Below are 18632 nucleotides of genomic sequence, written 5' to 3' on the forward strand. Positions count from 1 at the left end.
AGTTCTAATTAGTTGCGAAATCATAATTCATTTGGGCTGGCAAGTTTGATGACAAGAACATTTTCTTAATTAGGATTCGCGGTTTTGCGTCTACGCACGCCCTCCAAAGACAGCAATTTTCCATTACAATCAATTAGGTCGGGCCCTGGCTCTTCAATAAATCCCAGGCTCATGGCTGGGGCTTTGAGGCATTAGCCTTGCATTGTGAGCCGTCATCCCCTACAAGGCCTACACCAGGCTCACTGCAGAGCCCTGTTGAGTCAGCCCAGCGACGTTCCCCAAACGCACAAGTAGACTTCACCCGTTAAGGTGTGAGGTCACAAATGTGATTAGACCGTTCCCAACTGAACATTCTAATGCTGATGTAACAATCACTACCGGTAATTGAAAGCAACGGAGATCTAGAATACGGACTGGAATATGGAAAAGAATTTTGAAAAGGGAGAACATTTTTTTCCAGAAAGCCTACTCTTCAAATGGTTAAGGTGAAAACTGAACCCAGCTTGTTGCTCTCTAGGACAAGGGTTACACATCCTTGGGCTAAAGGGATGCAAAGAGACTCCTGTAATAGAGAACCGCAAGCCTTTAAGCTTCCAATATGAATTACCGCATGTCAAATACAACCAGTGGTTCAGTTTCTTTTTCTTTCTCTCTTTTATAAACGAAGATGGAGAAATACAGAATCGTTCCAATTCAAACAAATTTGTCAAGCATGTATGTCAGGTTAGGTTTACTCCTGCCGTTGCCCTTGACCAAGGCACTGGCCTCAGAACTGGAGCTGGTCCCCAGGCACTGCGCTGTGGCAGCCCGTTCCTCTGAAGCAGCAAGGATGGGTCAAATACAGAGGACAAATTACCCCACGGGGTTCGATAAAGTACATCTATCCATCTAACCATCTTTCCGTCTACGTCAAAGACCATTTTCCGGTTTAGTTTTGGAACAGACACTTTCTATAAAAACCAGTGACTAGCATATGCCCTTGTTAAAAAAAAAAAAAAATTCCTCTCCATCTAAAACCCCACCAAAACAACCCCACGCACCCAACCCCAACCCCCCAGATCCTTACATCAGACCCACTGGCTACAGCTGAAGTCACTGGTTAGCCCATAAAAGAGTTCTCCCAGCTTATAAACTGGGGCCAGCTGTCACTGGTCTCCATCAGCAGTGACTCGTATATCAACATGTGACGACATCTTCCTGTGCTTTTATTGTGCGGCCTCTCTGTACGTCATAAGCCGCCATTTGAGATGGAAAAATAATCTCCCGAAATATGTCAATCACACAAAGGCAAGCGTTAGCCCATACCAGAAATAACCATTCCTGTACAGACCACAAATACTGGCTACTGTAGAACCACGGGTATCCCACCAGTGGCCAGTGGAATAGAAAGAGAATAAGCTTAACCAATTGCATACGGTGTACATTCATTAATAAATAACATATAATGTTATATATGTTATATTTTATACCATTTACTAGGACGGCGGTGGTGGTGCAGATGGTATGTTCTCCCTGTGTGGGTTTCCTGCGGGTACACCGGTTTGCTCCCAGTCCAAAGACATGTAGGCCAGGCTAACTGGAGACTCTAAATTGCCCCTAGGGGTATGAATGTGTGCACCCTGTGATGGATTCCTGCCTCTCACCCAATGTATGCTGGGATAGGCTCCAGTCCATGTGATCCTGACCAGGAATTAGCAGATTAGAGAACGGATTGATGGATGGATGGATTATTTTACGGTGTATAATGTGTAGCTGTATGCAAACCTTTAATTAATTAAATAGTCAGCTCCAGAAATATTGGCAAATGAGAGCAACACTGAACACTTTGGTCACACACACCATTGACAGGTAAAAGAGGAACGCAAGCAAGGAGAAGCACCTCATTCCAAATATGGAGGAGGGTCATTGATGATTTGGGGGCATTTTGCTGCCAATGGTCCAGGGACTCTATTTAAGATCAATGGCATAATGAGTTCAATAAAGCACCGTGACATTTTAGCCGGAAATCTGGTTGCCACTGCTAGGAAGCTGAGAAATGACAGGGAAATGACTCCAAACATGCATCAAAATCCACACAGAAATGGTCAAGTGAAAACATCCATGTTCTGCCATCTCAGTCTCCAGACTTAAATCAGAAAAATGGGGTCTGAACGGAAGAGGGGGGTCCATCAGAACAAGCCCAAGGAGATCAATGATCTTGAAAAAAATGTAAGACTTTGGCAGATTCCACCGAATCATTAATAAAGCACACTACTTGAGAAATGTTGGAGAATACAGTTAGTCAATAACGGTATTATTTTTTTAGTATACAGTATTTTCTTTTTATGCATATCCATCAAGGGTGCCAATAATTCTGGACCTAACTGTATGCAAGCAATGCAGAAATTGCCCATACAAATGTAGCTATTGACCTACGTATCTGTAATGTCGGTCCACATATGAAAGAATATCCACCTCACCAGAATATTTCATTGGACAAAACAGCATCCACAATACAATCTAACCACTGACGACCCTAAACACACTACAATCTAGCCAACAATGAGGACTATTGAAGACATTTCGCCATGCTAAATTTCCAAACCGTTTAAGAGGCCAACAGCATTTTAAAAAACGTCATCAATATATATATTTTATATCAGGTCGCATTGAAAATGTACTGGATCACCCAACAGTGAGGAAATTTAGCATGGTTGGATTATTTAGTTCATCTCAGTCTAGACAAACCAAATTGTGCCATTCGATTATTTCCTGTTTCACCCTTGTACAAAAACGAGGTACCATGCAAGCAAAATCCCCGTGTCATCCATCAGCATGGGAAAAGCCAAAGAACTGTCAATTCAAGAGACAAATGGTAATCGACCGTCACTGGTAATGAGTACGAAAAAATACATACCCAGGGATGTGATGCATCGACATGGACCAGGCCCCCCCCCCTTCTGCCTACCTCTCCCCAAGTGGAGCACCTCAAACTGGAGCCTCCCGCCCCTCTACCCCCCCTCTCCCTCTCCCTCTCCCTCTCCCTCTCCCTCTCCCCCTCCCCCCCGCTCCCTCTCTCACTCACCGCACTGAAATCCAGGAGGTCGTTGAGTTCCTTGTCTGTTCCCACTGCGGCCATTCTCCCCTGCTGCTCGGTCATGCCACTCAGTCACACCAACAAACAGCCCTACCGAAAAGAAAATAAATGTAAATAAATAAAACACACATTTTACAATAATACTGACCGTTACTGGAACCGCCCCGCCGTCTGACAAACATTCACCCGCGATACGGAAGCCGCTTCCAAAAGAAACACGCAGAGGAAATGTGAAATCTGAAATAGACTGGAAATGGTGAATCTCCAGTCGGGTGGGCTCAGTTCAGTTCAGCTCGGGGGACGGCCACTCTACCAAACACCTGGGGCTGCCTCAGCAAGCCAGGATGATTAAACGATGCCCGAACACACGTCTGACAGACATACGGCCTGCCTCAGCAAGCCAGGGATGACTAAACGATGCCTGAACACACATCTGACACTCACACACACAGACACGGCAAGCCTCAGCAAGCCAGTATGACTAGACGATGCCTGAACACAAATCTGGCACGCACACACACACATCCAGGTGTGTGAAAGCTACACACTGAGCTACACACAAAGGTACACTGAGAAACTTTGATGAATTTAGCCATCGTCCTTCCAATACCACTTTCCACTTGTGACCTGGCTTAACTGACCATAGTACACAGCCCTGATGGTCACTTCCTGGGATGAAATTCAGGCCAGGTGAATGACTTCAACATGCAGACAGGCTTGCAGTTCAGACCACACAGCTAACACCATGTCCCCAATTAATTCCACTGATAAACAGCCTTCAGGAAACGTCCGGAATCCAGCCCCAAATTTCCTGGCTCTTTGTGTTCAATGAAATATATTTGTTTGGCATATTTTATTGCCACAAAACATCTCAATTTGGCAGCATAATGCTGATTTTAAACATGCTCTGTCAAATAATGGCCTTGTAAACAGCTGTTAAAGTATTCTGCAAAAGTGCTTGATAAAGTTAAACATTAAAACCTCTTATACTTCAAACTTTGAGTGGGAGGATCCATTCAGCACAGTGATACCAAATCTGCCTCTATGAGAAATATTTGAGGTTGGAAAACCCCTACAATGTAGTGAACCAATGTTCCCGTATCTAAAAGAATTCCCCAGAAATGGGCGACACTACCAAGACCCCCAAAATCCTCCACACACCCTGGGCCAACAGGAGGGTTGACAACCCTGACAACCTGGGTGAGACAAGAGATCAAAAACTCAACCGAGATCAGTTCCACTTAAAACGGCCCTATTCCAAAAGCTTGCTCTCAAAACAATAACCCATCAGCTATCCTGGAGCCTTCACTTCTCAAACCTCCACATAAACAAGACTAAATTAATCTGGAAGAGCCCAATTTGGATGGTGTTAAGTATTAAGTAAGCAAGTCACAGCATGTGGCAGTAAGAAAAACACGCAGGTTTGTCCATATCAGCATTTTCCTGAAAGATTTCCAACATCGTCCGAATGCCATCTAGAGAAACGGCACCAATCAGCTGCAGAACGAACGTCCTCCCGCGATTGGTCGGCCCGGGCGATGCTGGCACGGCGGAACGCGAGGCTCGGGCAGCAGAGGCAGCCGATGGGAGGCGTTCCCGTCCTCCACACGGGAATATCGCTGCCCACTCCGTTCCCGCACGCAGCACGACTCCGCGGGCACCCGACGGAGGAAGATTAAAGCCGCAATTTGGCTCCGAAACCATATGCTTCCATTTCGACTCCCAACGCGGCGCTGGACAAAGCAAAGAAAGGAGCCGACTGATCCGGAGCTAGGAGGTTACAAAAATAACGAAAAAAATAAAAATAAAAAAACACAAACAAAAACGATGTTGCGCCAACGGCCGGGTTGAGGCGCGGTGCCGGTCGTGGTTCCAGGGTCGCAGTCAGGTGCCGCTTCCTCTGAGCGGGCTCCAAGTCACAGTCTCCCGTGCAGGCCCCCAGAATTAGCAACAGCTAATGCATTCTGGCTTCCACTTCTGTGGACCGGATTAGAACGTATTTGCCGCAAACTGTGTAATGTGCTAGAATATTTTTAAACCCATCCTGTTTATGGGCGCCATTAATCTTTCCAAAATATACCGGGGATTAATTATCAAGACGGTTTGATGCTTTTATTAATGCTTGGTAAATATTTCAAATGAGCGCTGTATACAGACCTGTATAAACTGTTTACCGTACAAAACCATAAAAAGAAACAATTCTCTTTATATAAACTTGGCCTAACAGCCTAATCCCTCATTTATATAATTTACTACTAAAATGTACACAGGCTAATGCTAAATTTACATATTGGCACACGTAGCTGAACACATTCCTGCAGCGTGCCATAAAAACCCAATTTAACGTGTAACTCATTTAGCACATACCTTGGTACTGTACCGATGTCGAGAACATATGAAGAATGCAAAGACATCAGAACGAGCCATTGAAACATCAAATCGGGCTGTCTTTGGGAAGTTTCTGTGTATGAAACACGCTATCAGGTGGATAAGCAGCAGGTAAAAGATATGAGTGATGGTAAAAGAAAAAAAAAATATATATATATAGGCATCTAATAGTGATGTTTTGTTTGTTTTCCAGATTTATTAATTACACAAGCACCGCTACCGAGCTAAACTGTACCGGGCTCGTAAACCACACAGCCTATGGTTAACAGTTTAAATAAGGTGTAAAACTGTTCATTTCAGGGCAATTAATCCGATTAATAAAACTCCGTCCAACTGCAGTGTCAGGTCAAGGACAGCACTTATTCGAGATGAGCAATTATGGGGGGAAAAAAATGATTAAATTAAGAGGCTGCATTTAAAAAACACTCGCGCTTAAAACACCACGACGACGGAATGCGAGATGTTAATCGAAGCCAGATCAGTCACTGGCTGATGAGAGGAGCGTATCTGGCTTCCGTGACCCCGGCGTGACCCCGCTCAATCCCAGCGCTCCCCTCCCGGCCCCTCCCTCGGGTGATTTATAACCTTGTTTGTTGAAGGTGAGGGTTCTCACAGACAGGCACGCTCTCGGATTCAGAACAAACCCCTCTGCCTCCTGTTGCAAAAGGTTTTACGGCGTTCTAACTCTACGAGAGGTTATAGGACTCGAAAGGAGTAACATTTACACCAGAGTAGATTCAACACTGACCATTTTCAGTGTGGGGGATCAGAGAAAGGGGACTTTCAGAAATAAACCTGGCCATTGTGGACTAACGTAGTAACTTTGCTTGACTTGGAAGATATTAAGTCAAATGATTCCAACAAGATTATATAGCACTTTAACAAACTTTTTGCCATTGTTCTATTTGGTTGTATTATTGAGTGACGCTTTTCCCTATTATTTCGAACAGTTCTCAAAACATGCAAGGAATATCTAATATTGTGCTACATCGTGACTTAGTCACTTGGTTAAAATAATTGGTTACATGGCAGTACCATTGAGCCTCCAAAATACCCATGTTCTTAATGAAGCATGGCTTTGAAGATACTTTTGGGGCTAAAGTACAGTACACACTTGCATCCAATTACATACAGCCAGAGATTATCCAGTTTGAAAAGAAGTTTCACCCAAAAACATGACCAGACGGCAAAAAATATTTAAAAAAATAAATAAGGTCCCAGAAATTTTTCCCCCTCAATCCACACTTGTCAGGACTTCCCAGAAGTGAACCGCGCTGAACGCGCGTGGGTTCCTCCAGCACTCGAGGTGCCCCTGAACCCCAGCCACAGCTCAGGAGCCTGAGGGGGGGGAGGAAGGCCATCACAGCCCCTCCCTCCCTCCCTCCTCCTCCTCCTCCTCGCCCATCCCCACCGGGGCAGCGCTCTGGATCTCCATTCAGGTGCAGCTTTATTTAGACGGGTGTGTGCAGCACGTGCTGCTCTCTACGCCGGGACATCTTTGTCCCGGCACATTATCCCACCATGAGTAATGAATGAGTCAACGGCCAATCGGGTTTTATTTCACCGTCCACCCTCTCCGCGATGCGTGTCGGGTTACTGAGCCACATGCCGGCAAGCTAGCCGTGAAAAAAAGCATTTAAAAAAAAAAAAAAAAAAAAAGCGCTATAATTTTGTACTATACTACAAAAAGCACAATTTTACCATTTTATTTTATTTTATAATTTTTTTTTTTTTTAGAGAGCCACAGTTGCGCAGGTGAACGCTCGAGAGGGTTAAAGCAGATGTAGACGACTTGCTGAGGACTTTCCCGAAACAAGTTTCACGGTGTGTGAGAAAATGCTTGTAATACTTGACATTCAGCTGGGCTTATATCAGACTACACGAGTAGCAAGCAAGAAATGATGGATGAACAGCACTGGAACACCTTTAAATGCCTTCCATCATCAGGACAGACATTCCGCTCAGAAGGATTCGCTTTTTATGACAGAAGAACAAAGTTTAAGGGCCGGTTTCACACACAGATTAAGTTCAGTCCTGGAGTAAAAATTATGTTTTGTAGGGAGAATTTAGTCTAGGACTAGGTTTAATCTGTGTCCGTGAAACCGGCCCCAAGTGTCATAGTAACTGCATTACTAAAGAATTATAACCTCATTCAACAGTTTGGATTCATACAGTGACAAGTTGCTCCTACTAAATGCTTATGGCCACCATTTGCCTCCAGCAAACACCGCCCCTCACCACTATTCATAAAAATATAGGCCAATTCTAACCCCTGACAGAGCCCATCACCGAAGCAGCTGAGGACAGACATTCTGAAGCAGATTAATATTCATATTAACATACAAATTCAACAAACGCTGGGGGCCATGCTATGAACGCTATGTTACGAATGCCATAATGCATGCTGAATCGCCTACCAAAGAAATGCAACAGACTGAAATTCAAGTTATGCAAAAAGCCCAAACTCCAAGGCAGCTAGTTCACAAGGCGTGCTAACCATTGCCCTTATCTGCATACTTGGGAACAGAGACAGGCAGACTAATAATAATAAATAATTTCTTATTTAGCTGACTCTTTTATCCAAAGAGACTTACAGTTGATTAGACTAAGCAGGGGACAGTCCCCCCCAAGGAGCAATGTAACAGTGGTGTGCATCTTTTCCTGGCTACACCAGGGTTTGAACCACAGACCTTCTGGGTCCCAGTCATGTGCCTTTGCCACTAGGTTACAGGCTACAGGCTGCCCTGAAAAAGGGATAAAAGCCGGTCTCCTCTGTCAGAGCGAGTTATGGCACTCATGTCTTGGTATGGTAGTTAAGAGACGTCGCCCAACTACCTTGTGTACTGGCCTTATGTCCATGGCCTTACAACCGTATCGTATACGAATTGTACCTTATCTGACGTGTTCGGTTGTGTGATCTATGACCTTGACTATACCACAGCGTCGTATGTTGCTTTGGATAACAGCGTCTGCTAAATAAAATGTAATGTAAGAGAATCAACGCTCTCCGGTTTCACATCGAGTTGAGACACGCTGACAACAGAGGCGGGGAAGGAGGGGTGGGGGGGGGGGGGGTGGTCTACAAATCCCGAGTTCACGCGATGACAGCGCCGGCCAAAAATGCAGAAACGGCCAATCGGCCGGCCCGAACGCGGCCGTGACATCACCCGGGCTGCGCAGTCAGACGGTGCAGAGGGGGGGGAAGGACTGGCCGGGCTGACCTCATACGTTCCGCAGACCGAGTGCGCGGGGGCCCAGGCCGGCGAACGCTGATTACGGATGTAGCAACAATGGGACAGCAACACAATGCAACTGCGTTCCGAATCAGGGACAAAACAGGGAAATTGCGTGCGTGTGCGTGTGTGTGTGGGTGTGTGTGCTTAGGCCTTGTCCACAGGCTCGTGGTCAGAGGGTTTACACTTAATCGGGCTGGCTAAACTGAAAGCAATGCAGCTAGCAAAATATTGCTCATTCTCCTCCACTATAGGCCGACTTTGTCCACTGGTATGCTTTCTGCCACTCAAGTGAAGGACATCACAGGATACAACGGAAATATAGTTGGGCCCTTATAATGCATTTTATAAATGTGGACCTAAATAAAGAATTCAAATGTACATGACCCACCTACATGGCACAACACTTGCCAAACTGCTCAATGTTGTTGAAGACGGTAGCTATAGCAAGCAGGACAAGTGTGGGCAAGAGCAAGAGATTTAGCAGGAAATATCGGCATGTTAGGTATAGGCCTAATTCCCAGCAGTTTGTACGTATGGATCAGAAATTGTGCTTTTCAAATATAACTAGACACGGTCTCATCAGTTCACACTATGCTACTTCCCGGACCAGTGAGAATTTGGTTCCTTTTCATCACAAATTAATATGTGGCTTTCCGTGCCTGTTAAGACAAGTTCTTAATTTAAAATAATTATTTAAGAAATAATCTGTCAGTCAAAAGCTTTTTTTATGTAAATTATTCACTTTTTTTTCCCTCCTAAAAATAACATTACTTCCCATTTCAACAAATAGTGTAGCTACAAAACGCAAGTGTCCATTATAATACCACAGTTCTCATTCCTGTGAGGTTGCTTTCACTTTTGCACACACACACACACACACACACACACACACACACACACACACACACACACACACACACACACACACGATCTCCTCCACTTTGGCATGCTAAAGCAGTAGGCACTTACAGCTGCAAGATGCCACAGACTGCCTCAAAGACAAGACCAAAGAGAGGTACGGAATACATTCCGCAGTGGAATATATGGAAACAGATGCGGAGTCCCAGGTGTGTGCGCACATCTGAAATGCAAACTCAACAACATTCTGCCAATTTAAAGCCAAGCAATTGGGTACACGACTGCAACAGTGCCACCACTAAATAAAAATGACATTAAATTCAAGGTTCTGTCGATTGCCAAATTCTGAGTGGTCAGTCCCCCAAGTTAATATAATTTTTTTTTTTTTTTTTTAAACTGGTCTAAAGATGGAAAATATGCTTCTTTTGCAAGAAACCTGAAACGCAGCTCATCCAAATCATACAGTTTTGTTGCCTATGCAAGTTAGTTTCATCTTCATGCGTCACAGAGTCAGGCTATATTTAAAAAGGATTAAAAATCAGACCTGCATTACCATACGAGACACCAAAGGGGAAAGAGAAATCGCACATACAGCAAGGCATGAAGTCGAGCTGCAATCATTCACATTTCCATAAGAAAAAAGAAAAAAAAAAAACACTTCATTCTGCAAACAGTTGAGGAGGAAGTTAAACCATTCACACGAATTTGGCAGCCCAAGTTCTTAATGGCACCTTCTCAACAAACAAAGCTCTGAGTATCTCCAATACCTGGGCTATTTTTTGCTAAGAATCTCCATCTAATGTATTTACAATTGCCCGGCCGTTTCCTGCCATTGTGCCGGCAGTCTAATAGGTTTTCAAGTGCTAAGCACCGTTTCTGAAAAAGCTTTGAAACTTCTAACCCCAGGGTGCTAACGGCTCTAGCAAAAACCTGTCATTACTCAATAAACAAATGTCACTTTCAGGAAATCTGCTCAGATTACATGCAAAACCCCGAAATGACAGGGTATTGACAATTTGCGCTGCTAGAGGTCCAATTTGCGTGTATGCAGCAGGCCCCTACTCCGCACTAATACAAAATTAAACCGTGCAATTTATACTGCGGTAATGACACGAACAAAGTGCGGCGAGGAAAAGCACTCGGGCTCCAACAGGTGGTGTGCTTTAGCAGGTAGTTCTGTATCGAAGCCAGCGATTACATGCTCTGCACGGCCAAAGGGCTGAGTGCATACTATCAAAATCAACACCCCCAGCACTTCCGCCACAACTTCTACACCAGAACAACAATGCCATGTCAACAGTGTGAAACAATACTAATTCTGCTTCAATCCAGCAATCTTTTTTTTCTTTTTTCTTTTTTTGCTGCATGAGCACACTGCTTGATGCCGGTGGCCCTTACTGACAACATCATAGTAAAAAAAAAAAAAAGAAAAAAGAAGGAAATAAAATTATGTTAATTCGATTTAAGAGGACCACGTGGGTTGCATAAACAGGTGGCATAGGACAAGGGGACATAACTTAAAAACAATGGGTGTGATATGCACACAGGCCGTTAAATTTGTGTTTTCAAAATATTTTTTTTAGAACAGTACTCAACTATGGTAGGGGAAGCCAAGAGATGGCCAATAAAATGTTCTCAAACAAACTATTCCTTGATCCGTTTCATTTTACAAAGGAAAATGGCCTACATGTGAAAATATGGCACACACATGTAGCCCAACTTATGCCGTCAACACACTGCTGTAACCAAGGTACGCGGACAGATCTCGATTAAACTTTGCCAAGTCATGAAGACAGCAAAAAAACATGAGCTGTAAACACAGAACTTACCGTTTCTGCCAAGCGTAGGGAACATTGCCGTTTTATCAGTTACAAGTTAGGCTACTCTGTCCCAAGGATATAGACACTTGTTTCATAACTCAAAACGCTATACTTCGAAGCCAACGAAACATACGCTTAACGTTACAGCAACCAACTACTACTGCAGTCCCACATTTTCAAAACCGTGTGAGGATGTGCAAACAAATAGTACATACTACATATTTTTAATATTAATAGCAAATATTGGCTTGTCTAACGTTAATACCTGGCCTTATTCGACAAGTCCCAAACGCCAAGGCCGAATATCGCGACTTCACAATTCGCACAAGCAGTAATAATCTTCCATTAAATATTTACTGTCACTACACAGACCGCCATACGCCCTAGTAGTCAACCGATAACAGCCAAATACATTGACGTTTCCATTTTATACTGCAAGGTGCAACAGTTGTCCCAATATAAAGGAAACTGAATATTTAGCTGGGGTACAAGTAGGCTACCTCTTATCGACGTCAATAAAACACGAAATGCGTGAACAAATTTCATACCAATAAGTCTCTCTGCCCCCACTGCCACAATCTCATATCCTTAAGCAATACTTTTCCTTGTTCTTCTTTATTTTGCCTCGTCAGACACCCAGACCGAAAGCATGTAAATATTTATTCCAAGCTGTAAACGAGTTCACCTCCATTGGCCATGCCCAAGGGCAATAACTATAGATATGTTGTCCAGCTGCACGCCAACGGATACTGGGTTAATACTTCCATACACGCCAAGTTACATCACTTCCAGATAAAACTACTTTACTGATCCATTTCTGATGTCAGCGGACGTCGTCAACGACTTTCATAGGCAATGCACTGCACACAAAGAGTCTGGCCTTTCGGAAAATAGGTGTAGGATAAGCTAAATATATGCCGAAGTTAGTTTAACAAGTTACATGCTTTGTGGCTATAAAATGTCGAAATAACCACATTTAAGTGTTCAAGACAAAGAAGAACTTCACATACGCATAATCTTATGTTAAGGGGTTGCAATAAAGATGGGGTATGCTTTTTTCCTCTTTTTTGGGGGGTGGAGGGGGGGGGGGGGCTGTAACAAGGAATGCCGTGGCAAATATGCAATAAACACTGTAGCATTACTAATTGGGACTAGTGACCACTAACACAACCATTTTAACCACGAATAGTAGCGGACGCACACACAACGAAATATTTGAATAACCGGCAGAATAGGACTTGCCCTTCACCAAAAACGGGACAGAGAAAAAGACAATTCAGTGTCCCATATTCCCAAATTCGACTATGCTTTCTTCATCTTGAGTTAGTTAACAAGCCAATGTTACCGTACATCCTAATAAACAGGTTGAAACTAAAGGTTGCCATCTAGCCAACTACACTCACTGGAACCAGTCATAAATTCAGTTAAGTCAACTTCGGTGGTACTTTAAAACTTGTCAAGAACTGAACAAAGGAGTGATTTCCCCACGGTAAGACTTGCAGCGGGGACGACATCACTCGTACACAAATACACTCAAAACCCACACACAACCAACTAAACAAAAACATAAAATACACATTTACACAACCCACATTCCCAAAACTTATTATTTTTTTGGTTTGTTTTTTTGTTGGCTTGTTTGTATTTTTTGAAAAGTTCAACATTCACAATAAACAAGTATCCCCGTACAACTTTAACGAGCCATTTACCCTCCATCCCAAAATAAAACATGCATGCACTGGTGGAATTACCTTTTTCTTCTTAAATGTCTAGCATCAAGCAGTGAAGATAGCTAGCTAGCTAGACGAAACCCCGTTGGAAAAATAACATAAAACTTCAAGAGAATTTCACACCACAGCGCCTCTTCAAAAGCACTGGGTATCAGAGCCACGATATCTTCCTTTCTTCTGATTTTACGTTGGTTCGTACAGCAATCCACGTCATTAAATTTAGGTTCCCTTTTCGCATCCAAACTCTACAACTCTCGCGTCTCCTTTTTTTTGTTGCTACAATTGAGACCGTTTCATCCTTCGAGTAGACATCTTAACAACCTCCATCCACATTGTCAACCAAAACCGTATCCCTCCGCATGAAATAGGGACCTCAATCCTAGCGGTGTCCAATTTCAAACGCCCAACAATAAGCTCGGACGTTGTCACTTAAGTCCTAGAAACCAGAAAAATATTACAGGTACGATTTACTCATAAGCTTAGCATGACGAGTTTAAGGCTTTTGAGAATAGTTGTATTTTATTAATAAATGTGATCATGGGAACTATGCCTGTGAGCGGAAGCGAACAACAGCAAACTTGGCTGCAACAAGCGGGAGCAGCACGAGATGGAATGATCAACCCGCAGGGGCTCGGCCAATAAGAAGACACAGCATCTTGATTAGCAGATGAAACAGCCAGTAATCGATCGAGTTTAAACGCAAAACCAGCCCCTTTCTCCATGCTCCCTCTCCCTGTGTGCTCATTGAGGCTGGCTGAAGGGGGCTTGAGCACTGAACGTCTGACATCATTGTAATATTATGGTTAACATTCCCTCCCGTTTCACTCTTAGGACGGTGGTTTTCGCACACAGGAAAGTTGGGCACATAAACATAACATTGCCTACTATTTTGTGAGGTATGAAACATTTATTTAAGGAATGCCGTTACCCTTAACATAGCAGGAACAGTAAAAAGACGACCATTTGCTTCTCTTTTTTTAAATACGCACCAACCGAATTACTTTTTCCTTTTAATAGTTCGAACTACACGCATCATATAGGCCGCCTAGCTAGACAAGCACATGTGATTTTTGCGTTTTGTTGTCTAAAAGGCATCGGATGCAGAGCTTCAAATTCTAACGAGGTCACAGTCTGAGCAGAGGATCATATAAAGTATTTGTATGTATTTTGTATGCGAAGAATTTATTTCAACAACTTTTTTATTTTTACTACATCTAAAAACTTTTTTGGTGTTTATTAAAACTTGTACTGTGGTATAAATGGTAGCTTCAACTTATTGGAAAACTACACAATAATCAATTACAGATACAGATTCTCAGCATGTTAAAATATTATTTTTAAAGCTATGAATGAATCTTTGTACTCCAAGCCGACATTTCACAACTTAGGCTATGTCTCATTTGACCTACAGGCTACCATGGCACAAAAGGTTATAGTTTAAGTAATCGTTTGTCCATAGTTACCCACAGTTTACTGAACTGAGACATTTCTGAGGTTCAGTCAGCCTTGGATTGTATAGAATCTAACAATGTATAGTGCTATTGTTGCCATAGCAACTTTCGGTCGCTTTTGCTTTAGTAGATATTGTGGTGTGTGTGTGTGTGTGTGTGTGTTTGCGTTTGCGTATGTGTTCGCGCGCGTGCTGTGGTTTACGGAAAGCATCCAGTAAACTCCCATCTTGCTTTTTTTTAACTCTAGAAATTGACGTGAAACACAAAATAAATAGCTTCTGGTCTCACTGTGACTGATTCATAGACCTAGGGTGGGGAGGAGGGAGAGGTGCGGGATCGTAGAGTGCGGGGGATCATAACAGAATTGTGTGTGGGGGAGGGGAGAGGAGGATCGTCGGCAACATTGGGAGAAGGGGAAGTAGGGAAGAAAAGAGAGAATGTAGACGCTGAAAGCAATTTTAACAGTTCGGTCTTAACAGTCATTGGAAACTGCACAAGTGCGAATGCAGAGAGGCATTCGCACTTGTAATCTATACGATAACACGGCTTATTATCTGGTAGAACTTATTACGTTTGTGTGGTTATCTTAGCTTACTTTATGTGCGCTACTTTAATTGACTTCACGATCACGTGCATTTATTCGTGGAAATCGTGTGTTTTCCCACGGCGTAAGCCCAGACACTTCTATTGCTAATGGAAAAGGTGCTATGTCTATTATTAACAATGCACAACATTATATGTCTTCTATTGAAGAAGGTATGAGGCTTACAAACCGATTCATACTTTGTTAGCCTGCCTGGATTAATCCAATATCACAACCTAATTTCTAATATAAAATATTGCTGGTTGCCTCCTAAGCTTTTGCCCTGGTCCATTTTACATTTTCTCTTTCACACCCGTTACACACACATTAGGATTGGATCTGTCTTACTTTATAGGTCGGTCCCTTACTCCTGTGGAGCGGAGAGGTCTCTGGTTGACCTATAAGGCCCTTGGGTGGTCATCTCTTCGTGCACTACCCCCTCTCCCTCCAGCACAAATGGCAAAAGGCAAAAAAGTCTATATTTCTGTCCTTTCTTTAATTTGTTTCTTTTGACCACCAAAATAGACACGCCGACGAGTTATACTGTCAACACATTGTTTAGTTGTACTGTTGTTGTGGGGTTTTGCCATATTTAAAGGAGCCCTTTTCCAATAAAACCATTCAGCCATTGAAATGTACTTCTGGCATCACAAAGCAAATTAGTCATTAGTTCCTAACTTCGTAGGATGAGTATAGAATAATGTATGCGTCTTCTTATTTTCTATTTAATTGTTGTTACAGTAATACACGTAAAGGTTAACAATGCGTGACCAGGCTCTGTTTGAGTACAATAACGCAGGCCAGGTTACAGTAATAGAGGGAAAGTTTCAGAAGTAAGTGGCTCTGGAGGATCAGTCGTGGCTTTCAGGGATTGCATAATGCCCCGTGATTCAGTGAGTGGGAGCCTTTGGCTCCACAGGGTGTCCGAGAGAAACTGAGCCAAGGTCTCACAGGCATGAGAGAGACACCGCGAGGAAGGGGACCGCCAACAGAAACGCAACAGGGAGAGAAACTGCTTATTACCACCTATAACCCTACAGCTGAACCTTGAACCCTGGGAGACGCGAACGCCGCGTATACACACAGGTCCGTTTCAGTCAGGGAGCTAGGGATTTCCATTTAGACACACGGGCTAGATCTTGTGGGTGGCAACGGTAACGAAAACCTGTCTTCGGCTGTGTCTAGGTGGAGTGCGCAGAGCGTCAATAAGCGAGGATTTCCCAGAGGCCCGAGTTTTCAGTTCGAACGCAATCACAGGAGCAAGAGGGAGAGGGAGGAAGGGACTCTAACTGCACATGGGACATATTGGAAAATAATCAAATAGGTTTCCCAGGAGAGGAAGCGAAGCCACAGCATGGTTTAATAATTACCCCCCAGGGCCAGCTGTGTCATGCACTGGGGCATAGTAAGTGTGAATACAGCACAGTCATACATGCCCACGGTGATGTGTACAGACACGTCTTCGATACAGTTGCCGTGTATAATGCCACCAGCTAATACACGTTCGGGCGGTACTCTTGCCTCTGCGCAAGTGCCATTGAAGAATTGCTATCTGATTGGATTGATCTGAATGGAATTCTTATTCAAGAAAAAAAATAAAAAATAAAAAGGTGTGTGTGTGTGTGTGTGTGTGTATGTGGGAGAGCAAGCCTTATGACAGCCTGCAGATATCCGGACGGACGGTTATGACGCATGCCTGTTCCATTACGACGCCAGTTTATGAGGTTGTGTTGAGGCAGGAGAGCTTCCCGTGCAGCAACTGCAGCTGAAGCCAGCGACTAACATGTGGAAGACCGAAAGGTCGCATAAACAGAGCGAGTAACAGCACGTTGCTTTATTTGTTTAAACGTGTAGGACTGCATGCCAAAGTTATGCATTCAGCACATTCAGTTGTTTATGTGTACACTATTATGCATGAGCTATCTCAATGATGCTAATGTTAGCACGTGGTTATAGTTGTACTGGTACAATCACCAATACAAGTAATGCTGTTCATTTCTGTATTTATTTGATTCAATTCAAATTTTTCAGAACATTAAACAAAGGTAACATTGTATGATATGAGAATTATAAGAGAAACAACACCAGAATAAACACATTGAAACAGCTAAAAATCATATTGAACCCACAGACTAGTATCATTGGGTGATTCATGATCAAATTGAATTTGCATTTAATTGGATGAACATTTACACCATATACATTAAGTGAAAAACGTATATTTTGAACACAATTTATGAAAAAACAAACAACAACAACAACACTAAAAACATTAACGTGTATACTTGCATACCACTGCAGCTTTAGGTAGGCCACTATATTATTTTGCAGCAATGTAAAATGAACATTGATACATTTTCAATTACTTGTTGGAATGATATTTTGTTTAGGCTAAATGTGGAAAGTCTGACTAATACTGAAACAAGTAATTGAATAAGTACAGTGCAATCCCGTCACACGTATCTTTGAATGTGACATTTCATCCCTGACAGTATTGTTATGCGGTAGGATACACTGATGGTTTTTGGAAACTGCTTGGCGCGTGAGTGTGATGGGAGGCGACCGTGCATATGAACTGGTTCTTGTCGGTTGGCCTCCGCGTTCTTTAATGAGTTAACCAATCGGGACGTTTTCAAGAAAGCTGTTCGCGTGAGCTTGAAACTGAAGACTAGCCTTATCGCCTTATGTTTGTCCCCTTGCAGGCTGCGCCTAATGATTTTGAGGGGAAAGGGGGAAACGATTAATATCTTGTGCAACACTGATTGAAAATGATTGGATTTTCCGCCAAAGTGGATTACCATCTAATCACTTTCGTAGGCTATTTCACGACATGCTACTTCAATTCTCCAAATTTCCAAGTAGCCTATCTTAAAATAGTACATCGACATTGCTGACCCATGGCCTACATAAAAAAAAGAAAATTCATATTCTGAGACGTTCGAACAGAGAAACGATTAACGAACTGTACCGTAACTGATGTAGTAGCTAGGCGCAGTTAAATAAATACATCTTGGAGGGATGTAAACACGCGAGTTATGATAGATAGACAAGTAATTATGTAAATCAATGTCCACAGCACACTTAGGCCTACTCGCATGCTTACGGCCCATTTAACACGGAAAAGCATATGCTTGAAGCAGTAGGTTTAATTATACATTATCAAACAATCCCAAAGCTAAAAGCCCAAAGAAATAATCTATTACGGGACTTAAATAATGGCGTTGGGAGAAAATGTCCTTAACGTCTGTTTTTCAACAATGAACGCAGCTTTCTTGAATTTCAGTCGTTCTACAAGAAACCTGCATTTCACCGCAATAGGGGGAAAATAGTAGGAGGTGTTACTTCCTCAGTTCACCAAGGCGGTTTAAAGTAACAGCTGGGATTGACATGGAGAGTTTGGGGCGATCAGAGTGGAAGGCGGGAGGGGGGTTGACAAACGGAAAACTGGGCGTTTAATGGCCCAACTGCCTTAGCAACACATCGAGAAAAT

General features: G+C 43.1%; 1 protein-coding gene across 6 annotated transcripts in view; it reads right to left on the minus strand.

Annotated features, from left to right (window-relative positions):
• Positions 1-13672, minus strand: part of tcf3b (transcription factor 3b) — a 47833-nt gene extending 34161 nt beyond the window's left edge. For 3 of the 6 annotated variants that reach the window (XM_061238449.1, XM_061238448.1, XM_061238447.1), the window contains exons 1-2: positions 13130-13669; positions 3065-3166 (exon numbers count right to left, since the gene is read on the minus strand). In XM_061238449.1, coding sequence (XP_061094433.1) covers positions 3065-3139 — 75 coding nt within the window. In that variant the 5' untranslated portion in view covers positions 3140-3166; positions 13130-13669. Of the gene's footprint in view, positions 1-3064; positions 3167-11926; positions 12112-13129 lie in introns of those variants that run through there. The other 3 variants (XM_061238445.1, XM_061238446.1, XM_061238450.1) reach the window with 3 other exon arrangements.
• Positions 13673-18632: the final 4960 nt, after the last annotated feature.

This window comes from Conger conger, chromosome 4, assembly GCF_963514075.1.
Source record: "Conger conger chromosome 4, fConCon1.1, whole genome shotgun sequence".
NCBI classification, from domain to species: domain Eukaryota; kingdom Metazoa; phylum Chordata; class Actinopteri; order Anguilliformes; family Congridae; genus Conger; species Conger conger.